Source organism: Centropristis striata, chromosome 23 (assembly GCF_030273125.1).
Source record: "Centropristis striata isolate RG_2023a ecotype Rhode Island chromosome 23, C.striata_1.0, whole genome shotgun sequence".
NCBI lineage: Eukaryota > Metazoa > Chordata > Actinopteri > Perciformes > Serranidae > Centropristis > Centropristis striata.
The window spans coordinates 5,018,880-5,033,422 of NC_081539.1; the positions used below are offsets into that span (position 1 = coordinate 5,018,880).

The 14,543-nt window shown below is 35.8% G+C and overlaps 1 protein-coding gene across 4 annotated transcripts in view; it reads left to right on the forward strand.

Moving 5' to 3' along the window:
• Positions 1 to 5,281: 5,281 nt before the first annotated feature.
• Positions 5,282 to 14,543, forward strand: part of unm_hu7910 (un-named hu7910) — a 58,282-nt gene continuing 49,020 nt past the window's right edge. For 3 of the 4 annotated variants that reach the window (XM_059327079.1, XM_059327080.1, XM_059327081.1), the window contains exons 1-2: positions 7,767 to 8,440; positions 11,985 to 12,185. In XM_059327079.1, coding sequence (XP_059183062.1) covers positions 8,251 to 8,440; positions 11,985 to 12,185 — 391 coding nt within the window. In that variant the 5' untranslated portion in view covers positions 7,767 to 8,250. Of the gene's footprint in view, positions 5,484 to 7,766; positions 8,441 to 11,984; positions 12,186 to 14,543 lie in introns of those variants that run through there. The other variant, XM_059327082.1, reaches the window with a different exon arrangement.

A 14,543-nucleotide genomic window follows, 5' to 3' on the forward strand; every position in this document is an offset into this window, starting at 1 on the left:
TATGAAAGCTGCACAGTGATGCATGAAGCCAAAAAAGTTTAAGATCTGTGCATCAAAATTCCTCAGTCTTTCTCACCTATAAAGAGGAAACAATGACAAACTGCTAAAAATTGAAAATAAAATCAATACTTTGAACTATGACAACAAAGGTTCACATGCTGACCACTACTTGTGTTATTTTTTTAAGCAAAATGCCAAATATTAACTGCTTACAGCTTCTTAAATATGAATATTCTATTCCTTAAACTTTTACATAAAAAACTGAATATTTTATGGGTTTAAGTGTTTGCTCAACAAAAAATAAATATTTGAAGACGTCAGTTTAGACTCTGGGAAAAAAATTATATTACCATCTTATTAATTTTTGGGCCATAAACATATATTTATCATCAGCAAAATATTAATCAGTTAACACGTCGATGAGGACGACAAAGACAAGAAGTCAAAATATTGAGCCTGTAACCATGAACGTATAAAGAGAACTGGACACAGTGTTGGAGGCGGGGCCCCATTCATTCCTATGAAAGCTGCACAGTGATGCATTAAGCCAAAAAAGTAAAATACCCCGATCTTTTGCACCTTAATTATGATAACAAAAGTTCACATGCTGACCCTTCCTCCTGTCATTGCTGGATGCTTCTTTTTTTTTTTTTTTTTTTAAATATAATGGCAACTTCTGGTTATTATTCCACCTCCTGCATGAAAAGGTTATACATGAAGAGCCTGTAGAGATGATAATTTGAGACAAAGAACAGAATGGAAATGACAGAGGTGGATGTTAAAACGACAGTAATGAAGAAGAAGAATCACATGATAATTAAGTGGTGATTTCAGGATAATAGGCTTTCACTGTCTGACACTTTGAAAGAAAGTGTGAAACCTAAAACTTTTCTTCAACCAGATGATTTCTTCTGTTGTGTTAGTTATATTCCAGCAGACCTTTGTTTATTTATTTTTATTTTTATAGCAACATGTTGTTATTTATAGATGTTTTGTTTGTATTCTCTGTCTTTAAGCTTGTCTAATAATTTTCTATTGACACTTATTGAAAAATATTTTACATGCCAGACTTGGTTTTTGTTTTTATTTAATTTAAGAAACTATTCACGTGTTAATGAGGTTTTATGAGGCATCGCTCAGCTGACTGTGTGTGTGTGTGTGTGTGTGTGTGTGTGTGTGTGTGTGTGTTGAGGGGTTAATGCATGGATCGTGGCTGGTATGTGACACATGATCTCCATCAATAAACTGTGTGTATGTTTAGTTTGTGTGCAATTGTGTGTAAATATACCATGCACGTCTCTATGTGTGTGTGTATGTGTGTGTGTGTGTGTGTGTATGTGTGTGTGTGTGTGTGTGTGTGTGTGTGTGTGGGAGAGAGAGACTTGAACACCTGTCAGTCTGGCTGTAAAAGCTTAAATCCACCATCTAAACTGTTACTTACACCATCATAAAAAAAGCAATTCTGCTTTAAAACGGGTCATGTTCTGAAAAATAAACTTTTGTTATGCTTCATAATTACTCTTATATATATGTTATATAAATTCCATACAAGGTTATTAGTGCACAACATGGTCTAAAGTGACCCCACTAAGTTTTTATATTCTATATCTTTGCAAGAAATTAATTTCATCATTCAGTATTCCAGGTTTAACTCAATTAACTTGTTTTTGATCATCATGCGTCCTAAAGTTTTGTTTTCATTTCTTACTTTTTGAATAAAAACCCTTTTTTGTATCACTACGCTTCTAATGCACAAGGCCATTTTTGCCCCATGTGTGTAAACTTGATGTAATAATACAAAAACTATTTTTCTTCATAAAGTATGAAAGGAAAAATAGATATAATGATCTGTTGTAATAATAATAAAAAAAGATATTCAAAAACACAAACGCCAGCATGAAATAACATGGGAAATTAATGTGGGTTATTTTTTACCCATGTTGTGCATTCGAAGGTGTTTATATGTTGTCACCAATTTAAAACCTGACAAAGAAGACACTAATATTAACTATCCTATTTTGTTAAATGTGTGTTTTTTCCAATGGATTTTATTATTTGGTGGCTCTAATAAGTCTCAAATGTTAAAATATGTGATTTTCTAATGTAATCTGGTGGTTCTAACAACTCTTTTAAAGTTAAACCTTCAAAATAAGACAAACATAGTTACACATATACTCAATGCAATAAATTTATTTCATCATTCAGTATTCCAGGTTTTCCTCAAATAACTTGTTTTTGATCATCATACGTCCTAAAGTTTTGTTTTCATTTCTTACTTTTTGAAGAAAAACCCTTTTTTGTATCACTACGCTTCTAATGCACTAGGTCATTTTTGCCCCATGTGTGTAAACTTGATGTAATAATACAAAAACTATTTTTCTTCATAAAGTATGAAAGGAAAAATAGATATAATGATCTGTTGTTATATATAAAAAAAGATATTAAAACACACAGCCAGCATTAAATAACATGGGAAATGAATGCAGGTCATTTTTGACCCATGTTGTGCATTAGAAGGTGTTTATATGTTTTGCATCAAAGGGTTAAAAAAGTGATGATACTCGTGTTAATTCAGTCTAACAGAAGAGAAGGTGTCCATTTGTTATACTGCAGCGCCCTCTGCAGGTTGAAGCCATCACTGCTCTTCAAAACTTCCCTTTTTAATTTGTGCATTTAACTCTCATGTGTCAGAGATTTACCTTTCATACATTTTTATATTATTGTTATTATTGCAAATGACACTGGTGTTAAACTCAGCCCTGTAAGGCGTGACGAGGAAACTATAAATGCATCTATAAGTCTAATAATTTCATTTTCAATAAGGCAGTCCTGGAAGATTTACTGCAGACAATCAGAAATTCCCCAGGATGAAACATGATGACAGTAGGTTAACTCTATGAAGTCTTATTGGGCTATTTTTGAATCCTTTTCATGTCTTTTTGTGTCTTTGTAAGTCATTTTGTGTTTCTTTTGGTCATTTGTGTCTTTTTTGGTCATTTCGTGTCTGTTGTGTCTTTTTTTAGTTATTTTGTGTCTTTTTTTTGGTCATTTTGTGTCTTTTTGGTCATTTTGTGTCTTCTGTGGGGGTTTTTTGTCATTCTGTCTTCTCATTTTGTGTCTTTTTTGGTCATTTGTGTCTTTTGTGTCTTTTTTAGTTGTTTTGTGTCTTTTTTTTGTGGTCATTTTGTGTCTTTTTGGTCATTTTGTGTCTTCTGTGGGGTTTTTGTCATTGTGTCTTCTCATTTTGTCTCTTTTTTGGTCATTTTGTGTCTTTTTTGTGTCTACTTTGGTCATTTGTGTCTTTTTGTGTCTTTCTGTGTCTTTTTTGTGTCTTTTTTTGGTCATTTTGTGTCTTTTTTTTAGTAATTTTGTGTCTTTTTTGGTTATTTTGTGTCTTTTCTAAAGAAATTTAGTTTTTTTTCTGTCATTTTGTCTCTCTCTCTCTCTTTTTTTTCCGTCATTATGTGTCTTTTTTTTGTCATTTTGATACTGCCTCCAGCGGCCCCCAGGTAATTTGAGTTTGAGACCCCTGATGTAAATGAATCTGTCTTTTCTGTTGTAGCTAGTTTTGGCAAAAATGTATAGAAGAATAGAAATGGCGAAGAGCCAGATGTTCATAGGCTATGATGCACATTTCAGTCGACTAAAATATATTTTTTCCTGTCTATAGGGTACACATTTTTAAAATTGGAACATGTATGAATCACAACAATGATGTGGATTAAATTGTAGACAAGTTCCATATAATTTTGTTTTGGTCAAAGCAACAAGGAGCCACTGCAGACGGCCTGAAGATCCACATGTGGCTCAATGAGCAGCTCAGAAATGTAAAGCCTGGAAGCCAAACCACAAGCACTTGAGGTTTATTCTGTTTTGCACTAGGTGATTTAAGTGTGTGAATATTTTTAAACCTGATTGCAATAAATGCATGACCTAGAAGAAGCGTTTGTCACTACAGATAATGACATATAATGACATTAGGCTGCATATTTATATGCACATGCAGGTGAAAAATAGATGCAAACTTAAGATAGAATATGCTAAAATTGCACTAATAATAGGGCACTTATTGTGAAAATACTCTAGGGGGAGCTGCTCACTCAATTAATCAGCACATCCCTGTAATAAAACCAGATAATGGTGTTTTCTAACCCATAAGAACCCAGACCCAGTTATCCTTAAAGGGGAGTTATGGGGGATATACTACAGACCTAGTGGACCACATAGAACACATTTATTATGTTTTTTCAAAAATTCTACCCCTAAATGTCAAAGATCTGTGATGTGACATATACGTTGCAATGGGTGTTTATGGTATTTATGTTTCTTTAATATTTCTTATTTTAAAATTTTAAAAAACTAGACACATTTTCTGCTTACAGAGACACAAATTTGCCTTTTCCTTTGCATCTCCACAACATTTATCAAAATTGTGACATTAATAGTGCTGTTTAACAATAAATTAGTTTTCAGATTTGTTCTTAAGTAGCATAATAATAATAATAATAATAATAATAATAATAATAATAAATCAATACTAAATAAAAACAAATAACCATTTGCCTTTTTGTTTGCATCTCCATAACATATATCAAAATTGTGACTTTAATTTGTTCAGGAAATATGGTCAGAACATCCTATTAACGGATTAGAGTTGTTAAATGGGTTTAAACTGAGCCTTGTAACAAAAAATAAGCTCTCGAAGATTTAAAGTGTTTGTTACACGGGTGTCACCATGGGTTCTTATGAGTTAATTATAAAAATGTGATGAATGATGATAAAAATGTGATCATGAGGAGTAATTAGTGAAGAAGGATACTGATTCAGTTCATCAGTTGATAATACTGGAAGGGAGAAGAGCTTGGAAACAACATTAACTGATAGTGAAAGTATTTTTTGGTGAACATCGATGTCATAATTATATGTATTTCTCTTTAATAATGTGATTTCTCTTCTGTTTTGTCGTTTATTAGGCCGTTTAAATGTCGTTAAAACCTACGATTTAATGCATTAGCTGTCACAATAAACTTGATTAAATATTATAATGATTATTTGTGTTGATGTCACGTCTGCTCTCCACCCCAGATGTTTAAAACTCTTCTTCTGCTGCCACGTTTTTGCTCCTTTCCAAAGAGAGGGACGACGCTGGGAAGCTGTACCGCCACCTGATTGGTCCAAACTCGCAACCCGCCCGCCTTTGGTCCCGCCCCTGAGCCGTGTCTCTCTGGCTCTGATTGGCTGAGAGTGAAATCAATCACGGTTACTATGGACTTTGGCTTTGCTGGTATCCAAGTTGAGTACGTGATATTTGGTCAGTTCATCAGTGAAAGCAGAGGACATAAAGCAACGACTTCCTTCATGTTTTTGTCATAATTAAAGCAGAGTTAGCTTGTTAGCTCGTAGCAACATACCTGGAAAATTGCATCGCAGAATTTAGGGAGCAATGACTCAGAGAAAGAACCCCAGAACCCACTCCAAAAAAGGTCAGTACCCTTTTCCTTGCTGGTTCTCTGCCGCCTGCACGCGCCTCTTGTCTCCTCCGTCCAGAATCCCATTTACTTTTTATGCAATTTAAAGTTGTTTTCCATATCGGCAAAGATGTGTATCTGCCAGAACAACACAAAACATGTCTAACGAGTCATTTAGACACATGCTTTAATTCGGCTTACATACCAACACATTAATCCAACACAAACTACCGCTGACACAGCTGCATCCCCAGCGGTTTCCAGGCAGAAAAAGTGCGTCCTGCTAGGCGTCTAGTCGCAGCAAAACACAAAAAATAACTAAAAAGAAGGGTAGTTTGTGTATTTTATCTATGCCGAACTAAGCTATGTTATGTCTAAGTTAATGCACATGCCTCAATTTGTGTTTTCTAAAGAGTTTGTGTTGCCACTGAACGAAAGTATGTTAAACTGGAAGTTTTTTTGAATGGAGTCTGGTTTGACGTTCTCGCGATACTAGAAAACAGGGGCTGGTTTAGCCATTTTTTCCCCCTATATTCTGTCAATATTTGCAGAATATAGAGGACATAAGCTTTCCAATTGAACTAAATGGTTCAGTTGGAAGCAATGGATGCTCTGTGTGACTGCTGGATTGTTAGCAGGAAAGTGGCCCTGATTATAAATGACGCTAAGCTAAGCTAGCCATCAAAGATGACAATCCGCTAAGCTAACAGGCTAATAACTTTTTAATAGATGTCAGTGAGTGGTGATGTTCTGGTGTTAACTGCGTGTTTCTAGCCATCAAACTCAGATAAACCCAACATACTCACTTTATTTGTACGTCTATAAGCCTGCATAAACATTTAAGGTAATTCTAAAATTATATCACAGCTTAACCCTATAAAGCCAAGTGACCATATTAGATACAGTTATTTTTGAGACCTCTACATCATCAAAAACCTGATGTAAACATGTGTTGAAGATAAACAAACTGAGCAACAAATTGCACAAAAATACCAGATGTAGCAAAAATGATATGCAGGTTCCACGAATGGATCATTGCTGCATTAAAAAACTTCATATCAGCAGATGTATGATGTTGTGTTATATGGAAAAAATATGTATTTTGCATGTTTGAGGAAAAAGGAAAAGTCAAAGTCTTAATAGGTTAGAAATGTTAGGGTTTATATGTTTTTGTTAGTTCGAGAAAAACAAACTGTGAGCAACAAATTGCACAAAAAGACCTGATGTATCAAATATGATACAAATTAGAATTCATATATGCAATTCATTTATTTCTTAAAATTCGTCAGCAGGTTAATAAGCACTCAGTTTTTACAAAAATTGAATTATTGGCAATTATTTCATGGTTCAGGTTTTATAGGGCTAATAGATGTCAGTGAGTGGTGATGTTCTGGTGTTAACTGCGTGTTTCTAGCCATCAAACTCAGATAAACCCAACATACTCACTTTATTTGTACGTCTATAAGCCTGCATAAACATTTAAGGTCATTCTAAAATGATATCACAGCTTAATCATGATCATTATTACAAACATATTTCTTTTCATATAAGTGGTGAGTTCAGTGACCTTCTCATACTTGTATTTCAATCTTTGTTGTTACAGCAATTATTCCTGTGATACTCGGATCTACTGTGATATTTATGATATTATATTTACACAGTAGCATAATAAAAGTAAAATATAATATTCATAGTTTATAATTGGGAAAACACTTTGGGGTATGTATTTATTTGTTTATGGAATAGAATGTAATGCCTTTATTGTCCCTATATGCTTGTACAATGAGATTAAAAGCCGTCTCCAAAAAGCAGTGGAACAGTAAAAGAAATATATATATATAATATACAAATATACTATATAAACATAGGCAAGTAAATGCTAAAATATATATGGTATACTATAAACATGGGCAAGGAAGCACAGTCTTCATTTGCCAAAGCAGATATGATGCTATATACTGTATTACCCATATATATATATATATATATATATATATATATATATATATATATATATATATATATATATATATATATATTGCACATTATAGGGACAAATACTGCACGTTGCCAAGTATTGCACATTGAAAAAAAATATTGCACAGAGGCCAAAGTGAGTAAATTGTGACGGGACACTTACTGTCCCTTTAACTCAGGTGACATATCCTGTGTGTGTGTGTGTGTGTGTGTGTGTGTGTGTGTGTGAGAACAAACAAGTGTCAAGGTTATTTGTTGGGCTATTCTGTCCTCTCTGGCATCTCACCCACCCACACACACACACACACACACACACACACACACACTGAGTGTCCCCGGGTTTTGTCAGCTCTAATAATAGTGTGGATCAGGTTCTGGACGGCCAGTGGACTGTAGAGCTGCTGTGAGGAAGAGGAGGAGCTCTTTCTTTCTTCGGCTCAGCTCAGTCACTCTCTGATGTCCTCCTCGTCCACTGCTTTTATTTTAGTCACCACCTGTTGTTGGAATATTTGTTTTTTGGGATTATTTTCCACCTCCGTTGATTTTTAAACTTCTTGTACTGTTGTTTTAAAGTACTTGGTCATATTTTGAATCGCTTTGAATATTTTTATAACAGACTTATGATTTAAATTCAGGTTTTTTTTCTGGCGCTTGAACATCACATATCCACCACTCCACAATCTAAAATATATATTTTGATTTAATTTGATGGTGTTTTAGTGGGTTGGTGTGCTCTGGTTCTGGTTCTGGTTCTGGTCTGGCTCAGGCTGCTGTCTTTGGGTTGAGCTGAGACCTGAGACGCTCCATGCAGCGCTACCGCCACTATGGCACCTCCTACTCCTCCTCACCCCCCTCAGCTCCTGTAGAGGTGATCCAGGCCGAAGAGCAGGAGGTGCAGGAGGAGGAGGAGGAGGTTTACACAGAAGAGGAGGTGTGTGAGGAGGAGGCTGAGCCGCTGATACAGGAGGAGGTGGAGCCCGTGGACCAGGAGACAGGTAGGGTCGGTGTACAAATGAGGTTTGACCTGGTTTGGTTTGGTTCTTATCCAGCCTGCTTTGGCTCGGTTAGGAGGCGTTACTGAGGAGGAGGTCCCAGTGACGAAGGAGGAAGTGCAGCCTGTCGTCCAGGACTCAGGTAGGAAACGTGTCCGAGCTTGGTTTGGCATGGATTGGTTTAATTTGGCATGGTTAGACGGTGTGTAAAGCTCAATAATTCATTGCTAGATATCTGTCGGACTTTTGTTGGTTTCGTAGTGCAGCAGAGTTGTGTGTTGTGGTTTTGATTGGCCTGGATTGGTTTAGTTTGGCCTTGTATGTGTGAAGCGTGATTTTAATGCAAATTCAATATATCCTGTAACTTATTTTCACAATAAAAGCCTTCCAGCGAAGTAATTTGTGTAGTAAGCACTAGGGCTGGGCGTTATGGACCAAAAGTCATATCCCGATATATTTAGGCTGAATATGGATGTACGATATATATCCTGATATTTTTATTGCAAAGTAAGAGCAAAAAAACAATTAATTGGTCTGTGGCCTAGAGGTTAGGAAATCAGCTTGCTACCACAGGGGTCGCCGGTTCGAATCCCAGGACTCACGGGTCAAGAACTATTTGTCAACAATAGCAACTTCCTCGAAAATAAACTCATATTCTAGTATGTCTATTTTTGTCAAAAATGGTAAAAAAAAAATGCTTTAAATGGGTCAATTATAGTCTGTTGAAACATATTAGAGCATCATATGGCCAAAAATATTTATATTTATATGAGAAAAGAACAACAAACATTACAAAACAACTAAATATGACTTGTATTGATATATGCAATATGGTCAAATTCCATATCACATTTAAAAATATATTGATATATATTTGACATCAATATATCGCCCAGCCCTAGTAAGCACATACAATTTACAGTCAAATTGGATCCAGGTGTCCTATATTTATTAAGTCTTATATGATCAGGCACAAGATGGTTTATTTGGCGTTGTTTGTTATTTTTAATGGAAGGATTTAGATGGTGTGGTTTGTCTTTACATTGGTCCTTCTAACAGTATGAACCAATCACAGTTAACCTTGTGTTAGAGGCTTTAGAAAGTTTATTGAAAGCTGCTGATTATTTCTCTTCCACTGACTTTAAATTCTCGTTTCAAGTTTTCTTCTGTACTTGAGTCTTCTGGATAATGTAGCAACTCTATCGGTTTATAGCCACCAGTGTTTTCATTATTTCCAATAGGGTTTTTCTTTTCGTTTGGCCTAGCAGATGGCTATAAATACTGCCGTGTCCATGAACCTTGGTCATGGTTGTTGGGAAGAAGACGCCATTCAGAGGCATGAATCAGAGCTCTGTTGTAGCTCCTGTAAACAAAACCACAATGTCATAGCATGCAAATGAATCTGAAATTAACCCAGAGTCAGAAACTGAGTAAGTTTAAGATCATATCAGCATCGTATCAGCCCATTAGCTACGCAGATCACAGAATTAGAAGCTCTGTCGCTATCTTGTTATTTTTTTTCATTTTTTATCTTCTGTCCTGATGTACTGATCCAAAACTTGAAAAGCTCCAGCTGTCAGTCACACAACATGCGGTGGATGAGAACATGAATTTCTAAAATAGCTCCTGAAACATTGCAGCTCTATTGGTTGATGTTGTTTCTCTTTCAGACAGCACGCATGCTGTTACCAGTGGTGTAACAGCCATTTAAAACCTGGACCATGTCTTTGTGTTGCATCACTGCAGTAAAGAAACCTTCTCAAGGCTTCATTGCTTTTAAAAACCCAACAAACTAAGAGGCTAATAAAAGACCAGGCTGTGTTGGTGCTATCATAAACATAAGGCCATTAATTAGACCTGATTGTGATACAAACACAGACAGCTGTTGGGTGATTCTCATGGTGCAGCTCATAGCAAAAATCCAAGAGCATTGAATACATATTTTCTTTGACCCTTTATAACATATACAATCTAAAGTCACTGTTTAGTATGAATTTATATTCTATTTTAAAAATTTAAGGTATTTTCTGACAGTTTTACAGACACTGTGAGCTAAAGTCATTACTGTAACACATTTTTAAATAAAAAAAACAACTAAAGGTTTTTTTTTTCGTTTTTTTTTTCTTTGGCAAGCACTTAAATATGCTCAAGAGTAGCTGGTATCACCAAAATGTATTTTATTAAAATATACACATATTTTTAACGCAAACGATTCTATCATTACCGTAACATTTAACCATTTTTCTCATCAATTTTTTATTCAGATTTTGTTCTTTATACATTGTTAAAAACCATTACATTTTTTATAAAGTTTATTAAATATTTATTGTATGTAAGTTTGGGGAAACCATGACATTTTTATCTGGACGCATTGCGGGTAATGAATCTGTGAATCAAAAATATGTTAAAAAATACAGAAAATATTATTTTAACACAAAACAATGAATTGTGCCTCATTATGGCTATATTGTTCATTCATATAAAAGTGAAATATGTTTAGTTTATTAAAGTATGTCCTTATACTCTTCACAGACAGAACTTAGACTGACTTCATGAGAATCAGCCTGTTGTCTGTTCTCAGTGTTGGAGGACAAACAGCTGTTGTCAGCTCTCTCTCTCTCTCTCTCTCTCTCTCTCTCTCTCTCTCTCTCTCTCTCTCTCTCTCTCTCTCTCTCTCTCTCTCTCTCTCTCTCTCTCTCTCTCTCTCTCTCTCTCTCTCTCTCTCTCTCTCTCTCTCTCTCTCTCTCTCTCTCTCTCAGGGTCATGTTGACTCTATGTCTCTCTCTCTCGTCTATTCCTGGTCGGCCTGTCCTTTTTCCGGCTCGTCTTTTCACGTGTGGCTCATGAATACTTGATATCCCAACAGAAAACCACTGGATGTGTTCGGGTCTGTTTGTCCTTTTGTGCAGGATAGTTTTCATTCTCGAAAGTTTTGAGTTTTGGGATTTTTCATAACTAGACGGGTGATTTTTTTATGTTTTGTGTCTATTTTTGGTAATTGGAGTGGGTTTCTTTTGTCATTTTACCTCTTTTTTTGGTCATTTTGTCTCTTTTTTTGGTCATTTTGTTACTGTTTTGGTAATTTTACATGTCTTTTGGTAATTTTACGTATTTTTTTGTGTCATTTTGTGACTTACTTCGGTAATTTTATGTGTTCTTTGGTCATTTTACGTATTTTTTGTGTCATTTTATGACTTTTTTTGGTAATTTTCACATTTTTTTTGGGTCAATTTTGAAAATTTTACAAGGTTTTTTTTTACGCCTCCTGGTGAAAGTCCTGGTTTGTTTGACCCATTCACCTCCCCTCCCTAACTGACACTTTGGTGCTTTATACTCAGCCTCACCGTCATTCACAATTACCAGAGGGTGGGAGAGGACAGTCTAAAACGTAAATTTGGGTCGTTTTATTGGTGCTTCTATAAACATCTGAAGAACATGAATTTTTCTTCCTTTTGCTGAGGCACCAAAAAGCACTTTTTTTCCTGCCTCTACCTCAAAAAAATCCCCACTTCAATCTCCATCCTTGAACCTCATTTTATGTCCTCAGAGGGGAAGACAGCGTCGCAGGAAAGCAAGAATGGGAAGAAGACGGAGAGAGGAGGAGCAGGAGGAGACGCAGCAGCAGCAGCAGCAGCAGGAGGCTCCAAGTACTCCATGTTCACCTGGTTTGTGGTCTTGGCTCTGCTGGGGGTCTGGAGCTCCGTGGCCGTGGTCTACTTCGACATCGTGGACTACGACACCGTCATCGGTAAGTTAGATGAGTTGAATGTTTTTTTTTTTTTTTTATCATCTGCCCAGTCAAGCAAGTGGGTCATAAATCTACTTACCTGAAGTCAGTCTTTACTCGCACCAAGACTGATTTTTTTATTTATTTAACTAGTAGTGCCCGTAGGAAGTATGTATTTGTTAGCATGCTAATGGTGAGATAGCACATTACGCAGTATGCTGCACTAAAAGTACATTAACATGAACCCAATTAGCTGATATACTATATTGCATGTAAGTATCTCATATCAAATGATTATAGGCATTACGCTAAGCAACATGAATGTCATCCCTGAATTACATAGTAATGCAACATAAGAAGTGAATAAAGCTAAATCTCCGCTTAGCATGCTAATCGCAAATAACAGAATTTGCACATTACATGCAGACCGCTACAACGTCCCCTAAGAGGGGCGGAGCTCCCCTAAAAGGCGTCCGATCGGAAACAGTGCCATGCCGCAACACGTCCTACGTAAATAATGATATTTTTAAAAATGAATTCAAAAATCTTCCAAATCGAGGATGCACACCTTCGTGCCATGAGCAAGACACATACGAGATCTGAGGTCAGTCTGACTAACGGTCAGAGAGATATGAACTAGACACACACACACACACACACATAGACGCTTCTTGCTTTTATAGATAGATAGCAGCAACAAAGACAAACAAAGACACCAGATTAAACTTCTGTTTCCAGAAAAATATTTAAATGTTTGCTTTTGGCCTTGAACTTTGTTCCGCCATTTTCTTGCAAGTGCCCGATCAGTACTGCACATGTGCAAAACTTAACAAACATGAAAAGGAAGCAAAATGGATAACGTTTTAGTTGAGATAAGATCAGACTTTAATTATCCCACAGTGAGGAAATGTAGTTGTTGTAAAGATACAGACACAAACGGGTGCATCTCAATACATTAGAATATGATGGAAACGTTCATTTCCAGTAGTTCAAGTTGTCTTTAGATGGGAGCTGGTAGTTTTCCAGGAGTCTTTTCCAAATCTCCAAAAGTCTTCTGGTGTATAGGTGGCATAAAAAAGAAAATCATCAATTGGTTGATGAATCAACAATGAGTGGGCTGGTATCATAACCATTTGAAAAGAAATTGATGGATTTTTCACCTCGGCTGCTTTCTTTCTTTCTTTCTTTCTTTCTTTCTTTCTTCCTTTCTTTCTTTCTTTCGCTCTCTTTACATTCACAATATTTAGGAGATGTTAATGTCTTAAAAATGTTTTTAGGATGTTGACAGCTGGAGCAAAACAAATACTGTTGTCACATTTACTGGCCTAGTTTCTAGTTCACAGAACACACACACACACACACACACACACACACACACACACACACACACACACACACTCCCTCTCTCAGACATTGCACTACACGTTTGAAAACCTGCTTCTGTCTTTATGTGGTTCCAACAGTCATACAGGGCTTTCTCACACACACACACACACACACACACACACACACACACACAGACTCACACTACTGTACGTGTCAGATGACATGTCTTATCTGAGACCTGATCGAGCCAGAGCTGACTTCCCCTCAGAGCGTATGAGATCAAATCTCTTGTATATTGAGCTCTGTGTTCAGCAGCAGAGTGAGCTGACCTGTGTGTTTTTCTCCTCTTTGCTTTGTGTTTTGTATTGTCTTTCAGGGCTGCACGATCTGGAAAAATACATACAGTCATGGAAAAAATTATTAGACCACCCATGTTTTCTCCTTGCTTTTCCTGTTCATTTTAATGCCTGGTGCAACTAAAGGGATATTTGTTTGGACAAATATAATGAAAACGACAAAAATAGCTGATAAGAGTTTAATTTAAGAGCTGATTTCTAGACATTTTCCATGGTTTTATTGATAATAACCAAAATCATTATCAAGAAAACCATGGAAAATGAACAAGAAATTAAAGAAAACAAAAGTGGTCTCATCATTTTTCCATGACTGCACATTCATTGTTGGTTTTGTTGACAATAAGATGCAGAATATCATCAGACTTTAACAAAATGATTCAAGTAATCGTGTCAACAATTACAATGTGAGAAAATTAAGATAAAAAACCTGAAGGTGATATAAACATTCATACTTTTATAAAGACATGAGCCATTTATAAGTGTGTATGTGATAATAAGTGATAATAAGTTGAATAATTATCTTGATGATAATTTTGATTATAATCAAGAAAACCATGTTAAATGTCTAGATATCAGCTCTTAAATTAAACTCTTATCAGCTATTTTTGTTGTGATCATTTTATTTGTCCAAACAAATGAACCTTTAGTTGTACCAGCTATTAAAATGAACAAGAAACTGAAGAAAACAATGGTCTAA